Here is a 15,760-nt window from a genome sequence, read left to right as displayed (position 1 = left end):
AGTGGCCAGAGTTCTCCTATTGTTCTTTCTCTCTTCTACTTTTATAGCCCGAATGCCTTCTCTTTTTATTCTTGATATCTTCCTTTGGATGTTAAAAAGACTGAACGTGGGGGGTTTTGTTTGTTTTGTTCTTGTCTTTGCATTACTGCTGTAACAGCTCCACTCCCCAGGGCATCGTGCACTAGGGAAAGATCATGTATTTGGGAGTGCCCAAAAGAAAAGCAGGATAAACATGCATTATAAAGATACAGGGGCAGCTCAGGGCACCTTGGACAGGAGCTCAGTTGGGCCGTCTTCTTTTATATAGCAAAAAACATGGCCTTGGATGGCTCCGGATGTTGCCTGTTCCAGGTCCAGCCACCCAGAGCAAGGTCCTGTTGTCCAAAGCGTGTGTAGACACTGAGGAAAGCACACGGAGATGTGAGGGGGAAACAAGATTGCCCAGCAATCTAACAGGTGACCGGTCCAGGAGTGAAAGCATCTGATTTGAACTGTGTGAATCTAATGTGCAGCGGGCTCTGGAGGCAGGCTGGACTGGAGTGGCAAGAAACCAAAGGCCACCTCTGGCTTCCTCTCCTGGCCTTTTCTTCCGTGGTATCTTCCATTGCCCCCTTCACCTCCCACAGGGTTTTCCTGACAGCACTTTAGAAACCTCCTTAGTCAATGAGAAAAATAACGCAGTGTGCTGCTCAGTCTTCCCTCCGTGCCGTGTTGGCCTCTCAGCGAGCCCTCAACACTGTGGACACTTATCACCCCGACATATATGACAACCAGCCACCGAAGCTTCCTGAGAGCACGGGCCCTACCGGCTGCAGTGCCCTGCATGTCACAAGCACTCAGTCAGTCCACGGAAAAGAAAGGAGGGAGGAGGGATGGACAGGGAAGAACCTGGCTGGAAACGGTGGAACCCAAAGCTTTCTAAACAATGCATACTAAATTCTGACCAATTCCAGCTGTTGCTGGACAGTGAACATGACTCCAAGGAAAGTCGGATGAATGGTCTAAAAATGTTTCTCGAGGTGCCTGGGTAGCTCAGTCGGTTAAGTGTCTGACTCTTGATTTCGGCTCAGGTCATGGTCTCAGGGTTGGGAGACGGAGCCCAGTGTCGGGATCCATACTGGGCAAGGAGACTGCTTGGGATTCTCTCCCTCTCCCTCTGTACCTCCCCATAGCGCCCCACACCCCCCGCCCCCGGCCCCCAGCCACTGGCTTAAGCTCAGTCTCTCTACAAAAAAAAAAAAAAATTTTTTTTCCTTGCAAGCTCTAGGTACTGGTCCACTCCCTCTTGCCTCAGGCCTCAGATTAGAGCCTGAGCTGAACTCTGGGCCTCCACTGGGTCTCGTCATACTGGTAGGCTGTGCTCCTGCCGTTACACTGCTCAGAGCTCAGAAACAGTAGAAAGCTTGCTCTACACCTCTTGTCTCCAAGGTGAACATGGGGTCAGCAGGCAGGTCAGACACGGCTGCTCCATGCAGGGATGTGAACCAGCACCGGAGGCCAGAGAATAGCCAGAGGCTGATGGGGGGTGGGGCAGTGGAGGGAGTCATTTGTTCTCATCAGCAGGACATGGTCACTTTAGCCACCATGTGTCCACCTTTATGCTGACCCCAAGGGCCAGGCAGCCTGATTGCTTCACAGCAGATTGAATACGATACAGGCCAGGCAGGAATCCTGACTCCTGTGTCTCTCTGGCTGGAGAATCTGAACATGGAGGGAGGGGCAGATGTTTCAGTGATGGAGGATGCAAGCGGAGGGAAAATACGAACAAAGCCATGATGGTGAGAATGTGCAGACTGAGCTCCGGGGACATTCGTGAAGCTAGTTTTTCCACAGACTGGGATATACGTGGAAGTGTGGTGAGAGGTGAGGCCCACGGGGCTGCTAGGCTGGGGTCTCACTGTGGAGGGTCTTCAATGATACCCTGAAGAATTCGGGCTGTTTCAGGACCCAGTGGGAATACAAGTGTTGGACGACAGTGAACTGGGAAGCAATGGGGAGTATGGATTACTCAGAGGACACAGAAACAGGCAGCAAGGAAAACAGGAAGCAAAGGTGATATCCAGGAAGACATAATAAGGCTGTGAACGAGGCTGATGGTAGTGGGAAGAGAAGGAGGGAACACTGTAAAGGACAGTCCCCCTCCCTCAAAAGTAGGACAGCTCCTCTCCCTGCCTAGACACATATCTCATATAAACACACACAGACACACACTTGGGAGGTGAGAGGAAACATAAGCTCTTCACCAGCCCTCTCTTCTCAGCCACCAAGCACCCCCCCCCCCCCCCCCCCCGCTCCCTTCACCCCATTCTTTGTTCCCTTGACGTCATTCTGGGCAATGGCCAGAGGCATTTGCTCTAAGGCCAGAAAATGGCAGGCAGGGGTTACTTATATCTGCAGTCACACCGCCTGAGTGCTGTCTGGAGGGCATGTGTTTGGTGGGGGAGAAGGGCCGCATCCCCTCTCCCAGGCAGAGCCCTCACCCAGGGAGCCTGCCTCCCTGCAGGAGCTCCTGCTGAAGGAATGGGGCCAAGAGGTCAGACAGTCCATCCCTCTGCCTCCGGAGAGGCTGTTGGCAAACGCATCCTTGTGGTTGGACAGCACAGCTCCCACAGTCCAAAAGCCTCCTTCCTTAATTATTTTCACAGTTCACTAAGTTCTTCTTTCTCGCCAACGTAAACTTCTCAATTTTAAGTCTCCTTGCCTTGTGTTCTGCATTTGGGGAAAATAGCAGTCTCATCAGTAGGAAAATAGCTATGTTCAGTCAGGTAGGGGGTGTCCATTGACTCATGGGGCTTATAGCCAATAGATCCTGATGGCAAGAATGGAGTTTGGCCATAAGCCCACTTATTGCGCGCCTGCTAAGTAACTCAGAATGACAGAGAAGCCTGGGTTGGCTCACTGTGCTGGTGATGCTTCTCTTTTTGTCCCCCCCACCCCGGGGGGCTCAAAGATTGTGCTGACAGGGATGCTGATAAATGTAAATGCCCTCCGAGAGAGAGAGAGAGAGAGCGAGAGAGAGAGAGAGAGAGAGAGAATAATACATTTCTTAGGAGTCTAAGACATTTTCGTACTTTTAGGGTCCTCTAACGCCCTGGGACATCATCTTCCTCTAAGGCAGAGATGATCTGAAACATCGCTATTTCACAAGCCTGAAGTTTCTTTTCCCGCTGTCTCCCGGGCCCTCAGGCCGTGCTGGCCACTCCACCACAGAGGCAGAAGACAGCCGACAATCGGTGGATCCTTGCGAAGTAGCGGGCTTGGCGCCTGCACTAATACATTGAAGTCTCATAGCTCTTCGACAGGGCGGTCATTAGCCCCATTTCACAGATGAAGAAGCCAAGGTTCACAGAGATGTTAGGAGAGGAAACAGAGACTCAGAATAGGCAGGGGGTGGTGGTGTGGGGCATGGGACGGTGGAGGGAGTTGCCTGTTCCCATGAACAGCACATGGCGACTTTCGCCACCATTTGTCCACATCTGTGCCAACACTGAAGGTCAGGCGGCGGACCGCTGTACACAGGACTAGATCTGCTGCTGGTCACAGAGGGATCCCAACTGTCATGTCTGCTTGGAGGAGTCAGGGCGAGGATGTTTCTGCCCAGTCTGGAGGGACAGAAGGGCTTTTCAATGTGGCGCAGCTGGGGTAAGGGGAGACTGCTGTGATTAGAGCTATTTCCCTATGACCATGGTTTTGGGGAGTTTTCCATTTCCCTCAAACGCGGGGAATTGAAGCAGGAGGTCGACTGCTGTGAGGGGTTCAGGTTGGATATAAGGAAGAACCTAGTGAACTGTGAAGATGGTGGATACAAAAGGAGAAGGTGTCAGGCTGAGTGTTTTCCTGAAGGGCCACACTGGAAACAGCAGTGACTCTAGCCCGGAGAGTCCTGTCCAAACCCATTCTTCTCCCCTTTCACTGGAGCAGATGATCGACCACCTAGGAAGCTCAGGCCCACAGCATAATCGAGAGCACGGTGGGTTTATCGTGGCCTTCCCTCCTGTGGTCTGTGCAAAAACAAATGGCATGGCTATAAACCCTAGGGGCTTGTGCATCACTGTAATCCCAGCTCCCGGTACCCTGTACGTGGTCAACCGACATTTGGTGAATGAATAAAAAGGGTTACCTGTTTTTTAAAATTGTCTGTGTCCTTGTTGGTTGTGCCTTTGGCATAGATCTGGGGAATCTGTCCAGATTCACGAACTCCAGCTCAGACGAATGTTGCTGACTGCGCCACAGAGCCTGTGATGTCAGCTGAGGTACCTCTAGTGCTCAGGATGAAGGAGAAGTGCTTGCCATCAGCTACTCCTGGTCAGCCGCTTGGGGGAGGAAGGAGGGAGAGGTAGTGCTTAGGACAGACTCCTGGGCCCTCTCCTGTGTCAAGGGCCCTCAAGGAGAGATTCCTGATGAGCTCACTCCCTGAGAGACGATTCTAGCCAGGGCTAATATGCTTTTGAGCATCCCAGGGGACACTGTAACCACTAAGTAGGATAGATTTGATGTTGCTTAAGTGATTCTGTGATTACAGTCATTTCTCCCCGAGGCCTTGATACCTTGAAATGTGACATTGGAGGTTTGTGTCATCCAACGGCCTGGCTAGAAGCAGCAGTACTTTCTGCAACATGAGACAATATTTAATTCTTTCGGAGGGTAAGCTTTTATCTCCTCAAGGCCAAATGTTGACTTCACACTTTAGGGGTGTATCTTTTTTCCAAATGCTTTTTTGTTTCTCTCTGGCTTCTAAGGAGTAGGTCCCCAATTGTCCCTGATAATGTCAAGAGGCTCTCCGAGAAGGAAGGAACACTTGCACTTCCAAGTGCGGGGAAAGGAGAAAATGCCAAATGACGGCCATTTTCTAATTACCTAAAAGCCTGGCCTGTTACATACAAGGGGAGACACTATTAAGAATTTCAGAAATGGCATCTTTTGGGCTATGTCAATAGCTTTTACAAAGCTCTCTCCACATTCTGTAAAAATATAAGGTTTTTTTTTTTTTTTCTTTTTCTGTCAGTAGACTACAAGTTGCCCGAGGGCTCTCCCCGTCAGATTCCTTTTGCATTTCCCACCCCCAGCTCAGAGCCTAGCGTGGTGTGGGGCTCACAGCTGGGAAGCCCTTCTCCCCCACTTGTATTTCCACAATAGGCTTTTCATCTACTCTTGTGTGTGTGTGTGTGTGTGTGTGTGTGTGTGTGTGTGGTGGGGGGCTTCAGAACTGACCCTCCTAATCACATGACATCTGTCTTTGCCTGCTGCGTGGGGGTAGGGAAGGGACAGCAAGGTGGGGGACACAAGTGTTAACAATTTGTCATCCTTTGTTCATCTCAGAGTGAGATGACACATCGGTAGAAAGCATCATTATCTTCACTGCTTCCAGTTAAGGGGGCGGGGGCGGGGTGCAACTCGAGGCAGCAAGGCCTATTCTCACCTTCCATGGCCTTGGAAACACAACTCGACATTGGTATCTTCTCATAATTCTTCAGTCTAATTTAGCTCCATGTTGTCTTAGTTTTCTATTTGAAATATTTTTGCTTCATAGCCACAAATAAGCTTCTTCAAAATTCACAAATGAAATCTCCCAAGAAAACCAAAAGGTAAAGTAGAGAATACTTTTTCTCTGTGAAACAATCTGATTTTCTTCAACTCATCCTATCTTTTGAGGGTACAGATGCTTATTTTGCTGATTGATTCATTTCCCAATACCAAATGAAAGCACATTATTTCACCTTTACAATTTGCTAAAAATAATTCTCTGTAAACAATAAAAATATTTTTAGCCTCAGTTTGTCAGCCTAGTATCACAAGACAAAAGCTAGACCTTGTAGACATGATCTGAGAGGAAGATAATCCCCAAACTCCTTTCACCAGGCTTCAGTCTTTAACCAGATCTAAACAGAGGACAATTATTGCACAACAAACTTGACTGTGCAGGACAGAATTGCTTCAGGAGAGATTAGCAAGTAAGCGGGAAGATAAGGGAAAAGATAAAGACTGAAAAATGCTTTGTATCTGTGGTAGATTTGAAAAAAGTAAATTTACAACACTTAGCATTCTTCATAGAAAGTGGGTATCAACAGCTCTGGGTCTTGGTATACTAGTTAAGGAGAAAACTATGACTCACTCTGTTTAAATTCCAATTGCAATTACAAATTAAACTACTCCTAGAATGAATACTTTATACGGGGAGACAGTACAGAATAATAATGGCCTAGTTCCAGTCAAGCCTATAAAATACTCGGCCCATGGTGTTATAGGTCTTTGTGTTCTTCGGCAAGCAATGGAAAGGAAGACTGTAACCTCCGGCTGTTAGGAGATCTAAGCCCATTCACCAGACTTTTGGACATCGTACTTTTAATGCTGGTGACTGACAAAGGCTAAATCCAAGGGTGAATTATAGAAAGAACAGGGCCAGGTGTTTGGTTGAGAAACACAGTATTACTAAAAGCAAAGCAAACCCACAAACCCCAAAGTACCTTCCTTGTCATCTACAGTCTTCCATGTGAACCCTTTGATGAGTCAAAGAATTCCAAAGCAGACCTCTTACTTAGAAATCTATTTAAGAGTTACCGAGGTCCAAAGGGAATAGCGAATCTCATTTCTTCTCACTCTTGCATTGTCCCAATTCTGCAGGCGGTAGCCACACAAGGCTATTTAAATTTAACTGAGCTAAAAGTAAATAAAAGATTCAATCACATTAGCCATATTTTAGACACTCAATAGCTACACAGGACTAGTGGTGAATCTGGATAGCCAGATTTAGGACATTTCATCACCACAGAAAGTTCTATTGGACAAGCACTGCATATATGCTACATAACAAGTGGCAGGATCCTCTTATTCTCAATGCTGGCAGGTGTTGGCACAGAAGGGCTAAGGATCCATGGCAAGTGAGTCTTATAAATAGAACTTAAACTGACATTCCTAGGACCCTAGTCTGAGGATCTTGGTTTGGTTAGTTTGTTCTTCTGGGAAACATACGTTAATGAGAAAATGACTAAGCGTCTCCAGTTGCACATAATCCGCCACCTTGGTTAGTATGAGCTTCAAAGGTCGTATCACAAGATCTCTTAGGCTAAACTGGAATATAACAGTACTTTAATTTCTAAATAGTCAATATATTATTGCTGTCACTATTGAAGACAATCAGCAGCTTTAGAAAGTATTTTCATAATTTTCTTTGTATATAGGTCTTTAAACATTTTAATAGGATTTATAATACTGGTTATAGACAGAAATTCCATTTTGTTTGGGTCAACATTAAGTTATTTTGTTAATCACTTGACATACCCAAGTTGAAAATGAGGGGAGGATAGCTTAAATGTGTGTTTAGTAGCAGAATAGCAGAAACTTTTATTGTGAATAAATAAAATGCTAAGATTAAGAGTTGATATAACACTGTGAAAAATAATATTAGGGAGGGTATAATAGTCATAATGCTAGCAAACTCATGTATCTGCTTCTTGCAAGGAGCATGCTATATGCTTTACATATATTAATTCCGTATTAACTCACTTAATCCTCACAACTCTCCCATGAAGCACGATTATATTTCCCGATTTTAGGAATAAGGAAATGGAGGCATAGAGATACCAAGTCGCTTGTCCAAGGTCACCAAGTTAGACAGAGTTAGGATTTGGACCCAGACAGTGTGGCTGCAGAGGCTGTGCTCTGAGCCACCAGGTTATATTGCAAAGTGGCAAAACACTGAGAAAATTAGCCCTGTCTTCCTAGAATCAATCAGCCGGCACCCTTTATTGTCCACATTTCTAAGTTCAGGGGACATGCTCACTTCACAATCAGTATGTGTATCTTTCTTTCCTTAATCTTTCCCTATTTTTTTCTTTTCATTCATTACTGTACTGTTGAAATTATAAACTCAACTTCCCCTTACCCCAAATAACTGCTTAACAGCTGATGCCAAAAATGCAGTAGACATTATACCAAACATAAAATCAGAGTTCCAATCCTGGATCTAATGGACATACTCAATTAAAATAGCCTTTTTTGCTTCACAGAGTTATTTTCCTACTCTGAACTATTTGGATTTGTTTTTATTAATAATTCCTTTCCAAGTTTGTGCCAGAAGCCCTACAGTACACCAAATCAAAGAGTTTATAACTGTAGCTATCAAAAAAAGCCTTTTAAGAACATAAAATCTGGGAAGGTCTCAAAGGGAACTGAGGGGAATTATTGGCTTACAAGATGTGCTTCTTCTCTTGAGAATTCTGCCTTGAAACAGGACCAGACACCTGAAATTGACATTATAAAATTTCATTCTGAAAACAGACACCGAATTAAAAAATTGTTCCCCTCATATAAGAGCTCTTTTTTTTGGTCTTTTACTCTTTCAGTCACCTGATAAAACTCTAGATTGGAGTTAGGAGATCCAGTCTAATTCAGTCATTTTACAAAGAAACTACTCTAGAGAGATAAAGTAACTTGCCCCGGGGCCACAGGGCTAATTCATCAGAACCAAAGTGCAACCTGTGCTTTCTGGTCCAGTTTTTTTCCACGCCTGGTGAAAAGGAAAGGGGTCCTGCATACCTCCACTGCACCACTTGGGCAATTCTTCCTCGGGCCTGTGTTCCCACATGCTGTCACAGTTGTCCACATCATGCACGGTGTACCACCGCGCTGCATTTCAAGAGAGGTCATCCTCAGCGGACACTGTGGACTTAGGTGTTTTATGACAATGGTCTGGCCAATGGCAGCAGAGGGTGCTTTTTGCTGGGACAAGAGCTCATGGAGCCAAGCAGTTTCAGAGGAATCTGAGTTGCCAATCACTTCCCACCGCTGGAGGCGACATGACGAGGAAAAAAGAAAAACCAACTCATTTTTTCTTTGAGCTAATGTTGACTTTAAAGAAAAAAATGCAAAACACAAGCAAAGAAAAGGAGAGATTTATTTAAAAAGGAACCCTCCCGGGAATGTGCCCAGCTTCATCTTCACAGCTGCTTACAGCCCAATTGTCATCATCAACAACATCTGCAACCCTATGATCCCTGATGTTTAGAAAACCATGATCCCGAGCACCGAATGACCCCAGATGAAGAATGAACAGGTAAATTACGTCTAGTATACCGCGTTTAGACAAGAAAGTTTATTATTATTATTATATTTTAGAATGGTTTTCAACCTGTACTGAAATAGAAAAAAAGGGTTTTCTGGCTAACCAGAAAACTTCTATTCCCTGAGCGTCCCAACTAATTGAGGCTGTGCAACAGAGGCTGTTCTTTCTAGACAATCAGGTCTAGCATTACATAACTTGCCAAGAAGAAACCAAACCAATCAAAAGATCTGCCCTCCTAATTTAAAACATTAAGATAATAAATGTGAGTGAGTTTTCTCACTCTTGGAAATAATGTAAAAAGTCTACACTATAAACAAAACCACACACATACTAGAAAACACAAATGACTAATCTCCAATTTTGGTATGCAATTGTTAGCTGTTTTTTGGGTCAATTAAATACTAAAACAATAAATAAAGATTGTGTTAGCATAGAAATGATAGGTAAGTAGTTGAAACAATATAGCAGGATGTTTCAAATCTGCTAGACTGCATGCTCTCAAAATCCAGAAAACTGGATTTCAGGGGACACACTGATGTCCATCCAGGGGAGAACTCGGTTTCTGTTACCACAGGTCCACTTTGTACCGACTGGTCAGAACTTCCCAACTCCTGGCTCAAAATTAGAGGTCTGTGCCAGGTAGCGAGTGATATGTTTTGGTGGACAGGGAGTCAAATCTACTAATTCAGTGAGCCCAATACATGACTTTTCTTGAAAGAGAAAGAAAAGGCTCAGCAACGGAAAAACAATAAAACAATGAAAATGTCAAACAGATGATAAAGGACTTGGTTTAAGAAGGAACAAGAACAAAAATTCTTGCTGGCTAGGAACCCAGTTATTTCTCAAATTAAATTTCTGAAGAAAACAAACCTTTTTTTTCCCCCAGAGTATTACATTATAGAAACCAATGAATAAATGGACTCCACATTCTAACTTTTATATCTGAATCCATATGTAAAATCAAATTATTTTTGCCCATTTGATCAATTCCTATAAAGCCAGTAGTGCATTCCTCGTGTGGCTAAAACCGTGAGTAGGCATTTCGTTGTTGCTGCTGTTGTAATGGTTGCTGGGCTTGCTGTTGTTGGAGGCGAATTTGCTGGGAATAAGGGTCTTCCAGGGATTTTACAAATATGGTAGTTCTGGGACCTGTCTTCCATACAATACCATTGGCATCTTTCACTGAAGATTCCACTGTAATGTTGTGTGTCCCAAGGATAGCAAAGTTCAACAGAAACTGAGTACTGAAGTAATCATTATGAGGTTCAACCCTCTGCTCCATCTCGTTGGTCATATTGTCAATGGGTATCTGGAACGAAAAAATTGTTAAATAACAATAACAGCTAACATTTACTGAGTGCTTACTGTGAGCTAGGCCCCGTATGAAGTACTTACTTAATCCTTGCAAACAACCAAGAGGTTTAGGCACCATTTTTGCCCTTGCCTTATAGATGAGGAAACTGAGGCAGAGAGTTAAGTAATTTCTCCAAGGTCACACAGCCAGTGAGTGGTGAAGCTGGCCTCTGAACCTAGGCAGGCTAACTCCAGAGCCTACACTCTCCACCATCAAGCGATCCCGGCTCCTCACCGTCCTTGAGTAGCACGAGCTCTAGCGCCTTTCTCAATCCCTTCATGTGCTGGCCTCTCTTCCTTGGGAAGCAGCTTGGGACGTGCCACCTCAAAATATGCTGCTTTGGCACATTATTTTAAGCTAAAGGCACTTGAGAAACGGCAGATGTGGGAAGGGCTCTCTGACCCCCCATTTTTACCTAAAACAGGTCATAAAATCTCCCATGAGAAAGGTGCCCTTTGTACCAAGAAGAGGAGAACATCCTATCACTAGAGACTGGGAGTCAATGCTGAAATGTACCTCCACCAACAAACTACAATAACCCCTATCTCCCACCCCCACCCCCTCTCTCCCCCCACCTCTCTCCCAGTCACTTCCCCAGTTTACTGTCCCTCGCCCATTTGTCTTCTATCTTCACAAATTTACCGTTTCTTTGTCTAAAAGTTACATAAACTTTCTTCTCTGGTCACTTCTTTAGGTTTCCATTGTCTTGTGAGGACTCCCGTGTACGGGTACCATTCTAACAAACATGTATGCCTTTCTCATGTTAATCCGCCTCAATATCAGTTTAATCTTAGGCCCAGCTGGAGACCCTAAGACAGTGGAAGAGAAAATTTTCCTCTCCTACACTTGCTTACCCGACCCCAACTCCAATTCCTATTTCTCTTTCCTCTATGAAGAAGTATTCTGAAGAAATAGGGTGCAATCACCTGTTTCAGGGAGTTTAACATCTATGAGACTGAAAAAGAACCTAACACTAAGTAAATACAAGTTAGGGTTCTTCCTCCTACCCAGTCTGATTTTACATTGCTTCAGTAATGCAGTTGTCCCTCCCTCCTTTGACAAATTAACTTTAGAACTTGTACAGTGCCTACCTGATAATCAGGATCTTGTTCAGATTGGCAGCACAATATATTATAAAACACAAGTTTATGGGCTTGTTCACTTATTTAGCTAGACACCCATGTCTCTGTCCTTTCGAGACACAGTAACACCTGCTGGTGCGCCCTGACCAGGACCCAAGATGAAGTATGCCAAGAGAGACACTTTTCCTGGAATGCATATAAAGGTAACCTAAATGACGGTTTGGCCAGATTGCTCAAGGTTTATGTGTGTGTTTCTGTTGCATAATCAATGACATAAATATGCCCTGAAGCTCTGGGACTAAATGAGCATATCACAAGGTCAGTTATCCAGAGACATTTACCTGTAACATCGATGAAATGAAGTCACCAATTCGCGATCTCAGAATTATTTATAGGCCCTGTTTTGTTTTTTGCACAATTTCTGTAGGGTTTTTATGTCCCTAAAGAATATGCTTACCAAACAAAAACTTCCTTAAAAGGACCAGAAATAGGCCAAAGCAACCTGATCACTCTGAACGGATGATGCATTTCAAGTTGAAAACTCACTGCAAGTAACATTACAAATCTTGTATCACATGACTTATTATATCGGCTTCCTGACTTGAAGCAATGCCTTGAGAGGTAAGTTAATAAGCTGAAGACTGGTTTGAATGTTTTTTTTCTTAACAGTAGAAATCATTATATACAAGGAACAAAGAGAATTACTGTTCTTTCAAACTCTAAATGAGGAGACAGCTGCAGACAGGGGTAAGTTAACTACGTAAATTCTCACCTTCCGTGACAATAAAGATTGCCCAAACATAACAGTTGTACTCTAAATACAGTAAATGGCTTTTGTCATCATTCATCAAATATTTGCTACATAAGGCACTAGAGTCTGTGTCATAGGAGTCAAAGAGAGCACGAGAATGAAGGCTGGGCCTTATCAAGGTGGGCCAAGAAGGGAAAGTTACCAAAAAAAAGAAATAAAAATGGATAAAACCACACCTTCTCTTGGCTTTTTAGCCTAAAACCACCAAAGAGAATAAAATGTTCTCTTTTTATATCTTTACTAGTACTCCTCTTCTTACTATGGAGCTCAGTTTAAGCATGCCCACAATAAATCTGGACATAACCAATTTGGGCATCTGAACAACTCTGTTCATACAATTGTGTACTTGTTCCCGTGTTCTATTTTCTGTGAACAAACCACCAAGGAACTGGAAGAAGAAAGACGTCTAAAGAGGGGAATGTTCTGCATTGGGAATACTGGTATTCCATGGTATTCAGCACCTTGGCCTTGGCTAAGAAAGCAAGCATGACTTTGGTTACCTGCCTCATGATTTCTCAAAGCAGTATTTTCCTAGGGTTACACCCTTAAGGAAAGATTTTACTTTATCTGACCATTGTCTGCCAATACTGTATACCCTTTTTTCTTTAGAAAATGCTAATATCCACTCAAAATAGAGAAAAATAATTAGATGTGTGCTTTTGGGGGGTAGGGGAGTTAGGGAGGTACTCATTCCCCACTCCTGATGTTTCCCCTCCACGTAGAGGGACTTTTCATTAGATGAATCATATTGGTCTCCGGGAGAGGAGGTGAGTTCTACTGACTGCTAAGTTTCTGGGTAGGAACTGAGCATGGGGAGCTAAGACCTTCTCTTCCCTTCTCTGGACATCAGGATGCTCCTTCCTGCCATCAATTTTATAGGAGCAGCCTCTTGTGTGCACAGGCTGAGGCTGGGTGGGAAAATTCAACTCAGAGCTCAAAGGCTAGGAAGTCCTTGTTGCCAGGCGCCTGAGCTAGGTTTCCCCATCGCTGAACACTAAGGCTCATATTTTGATCTCTGTCTGCCTGGATGCTTTCTCTATCACCTGGTTCAGGCAGAGAAAAGAGAGGTTTTATTTATCAGCTCCCTCAAGCCCCAATATGTACTTTTAACTTATGCCCGTATCTCATGCCTTGGGAGGTGTAACTGCCATCTGCTTAACCATGAAAACCACTGGAAAACTTCCATGAATGAGCTGATAAAATCCATATCGCAACTCTGCCTCTTTCCTCAATTACCTTGTAGTCTTGTCCAGATTTACTCTGTAGCGTGGAAGAGACATTTAGACAGACGGACTGAATTTTGCGAAAGAGTCCTGGTTTAGATCCGTGTTGAACCACTCCCTCTACCTTTAGCGCCAGCTGCTGATTATTCTGGACAGCGATGGGCTCTGCAGGGTTCCGGGGTGATGGTGACAGAGCAAGCTGCAATACCAACATTAAAATGAACGCCCACAAGCAAGGACAAGCTTTCTTCCAACAAACATGTTTGTGCTAATTGTTGTTTATATGTTACAACACTACACACACAGCTAACGACCTGACTGCTGGGACAACCAAATGCGCCTTTTAAGTCAAGGGTTCCTTCTCCCTAATACCTCTCTTAAATACCGCTCTGTTTTCTACTCCCAAAATCCCAGTTCTGTGTGAAGGTAACAGAGGATCCGAAAACAGTGAAGGCCCTAGTCTTCCCCATTTCTGTAGCGGGGCATTTCTTTGACAATGAACCAATTCCAGCAGGGAAATGCACTATGTCAACTTTCATGTCTAGCTGCTGTCTCTTTGGTTTTATGTAATTTTTAAATAGACTAAATTCAAGGGTCAGTGAACTTAAAATTCTAGAATTATATATATGATCAAGTCACAGTGGTATGAAAGTCAGTTTCCACAAACGAACCAAATGATATTTTTAACCTTGTATTAAAAATCCCAAATCCCCTTAAATTACAGAAAGCGCAAATTCTGCTAAATGAAAAGACGGAAGAGGAGGGTCTTCTTGATGACGCTGAGCACTGCACCAACCAACCCTGCACACAACCTACCTTAAGACGTCTTAGCTAAGAGAATCAATTCTCCTTATTATTCAGGTCATTTTGAAATAGAATGCTCTGTTATTTACAATCAAAAGCATTCAAATGGATATGCAACAGTGCACTGAAGACATTTACCCACGGACGGATAATCCAGGAAATCTCTTGGAGGCGAGTTTTCCACCTTTTCCAACAATTCCATCCTCTGAATCAAAAATAGCTTTTGAATTTGGAGTGGCTCAAATATTTTCAAATACTAGCTCTTCTCATTGGCCAGCTCCTCAAAACTTGATATTCACAGACAAAAGCACTCTAGAGATAGGACTGGTAATGTTTTACCAGACCTGATTTATTCTAAATGGGGTCTGAAAAGCCCGATCAGATGCAAACTCAGCTCAAGATCCTTGTAGAGGACTATGATGAAAACCTCTAAGATTATTCTTGGAGACAAGGGACAGAGCTCCAGGTAGCCGAATGCCTGTCACACTGCACTTGGCACTGACAGCTAAGAAGGGAAAGGGTTTAACTCCCAAATCCCATTCCCTTCACCAAACCACTTGATAAAGGGAGAAAAAACTTACAACTAAAGTAAGTTTTATCAAAACCAAAGGTAAGATCCTGAAGCAGAGCTATATCCCATGTATTCCAGAAGATGACTGGGTTTTTAATCTACATTAACCTTCGTATTTTGGTAGTATTACCTTGATGCTGGTAGACTGCAGTTTCTGGAAAAAATATCTCTGAAACGAAAGAGGAACTTTCAGCAAGGAAATGATGGCATTGCAGAGACATGCTGTATGCTGGGAGGGAATAAAGAAACTGAGTCAAATAAAAATAAATTTCCAAATTTCATCAACAAACGGTACTTTCATGAAGAAGTTTAAAAAGTACAAATGGTCATAAGATTATTGCAAAGGTACATACCAATCAGTAAAGAGGCGTAACACCCAAATGTTTGCCAAATCATTCGTGTCAAGGAGTACAACTGCAGATTTTTACTTTATTTTAGCGTATATTTAATAAAATAAAAGTAAATGTAGAAGAAAATCCTCCAGGCCAATTAATGCACAAATTTTGCATTTCTGTAGCATCAGAGGTGTTAGATCTATTATTCTATAATTAGTTTAGATACTACAATATAGAGTCACTCTTATACGGTAAAGTGGGACCAAGGAGACATGGTAAGGAAGCCAGGGCAGTATACTGATGTCCAAGGCCTAACACCAAACCCCACAGGGAGCCTCACTGACTTGTTCTTCCATCCCATGTCCGGGTGGCTTCCCTGGCCTTGTGACCATGGGCCTCTAGAGAGTGAGCAATGGTGGAAACTTACTGGAAGTCAGATTAAGAATGACTATACAGTTCAACTCTATGGGATTAGAGTACCTTATTTCAAAAATCCATTTCACAAATGTAACTGAGTTC

The 15,760-nt window shown here is 43.7% G+C and overlaps 1 protein-coding gene across 1 annotated transcript in view; it reads right to left on the bottom strand.

The window, feature by feature from the left end:
* Positions 1-8,875: 8,875 nt before the first annotated feature.
* The window catches only part of INTS7 (integrator complex subunit 7), an 88,873-nt gene continuing 81,988 nt past the window's right edge, over positions 8,876-15,760 (bottom strand). Inside the window, exons 18-20 of the mRNA XM_008701174.2 lie at positions 15,037-15,135; positions 13,545-13,730; positions 8,876-10,370 (exon numbers count right to left, since the gene is read on the bottom strand). Coding sequence (XP_008699396.1) covers positions 10,083-10,370; positions 13,545-13,730; positions 15,037-15,135 — 573 coding nt within the window. The 3' untranslated portion in view covers positions 8,876-10,082. The remainder of the gene's footprint in view (positions 10,371-13,544; positions 13,731-15,036; positions 15,136-15,760) is intronic.

The sequence above is a fragment of the Ursus maritimus genome, unplaced genomic scaffold (genome assembly GCF_017311325.1).
Source record: "Ursus maritimus isolate PB19 unplaced genomic scaffold, ASM1731132v1 scaffold_2, whole genome shotgun sequence".
Lineage (NCBI taxonomy): Eukaryota > Metazoa > Chordata > Mammalia > Carnivora > Ursidae > Ursus > Ursus maritimus.
Note: the sequence above shows the minus strand (reverse complement) of the source record. Positions and strands in the feature narration are given on the sequence as shown.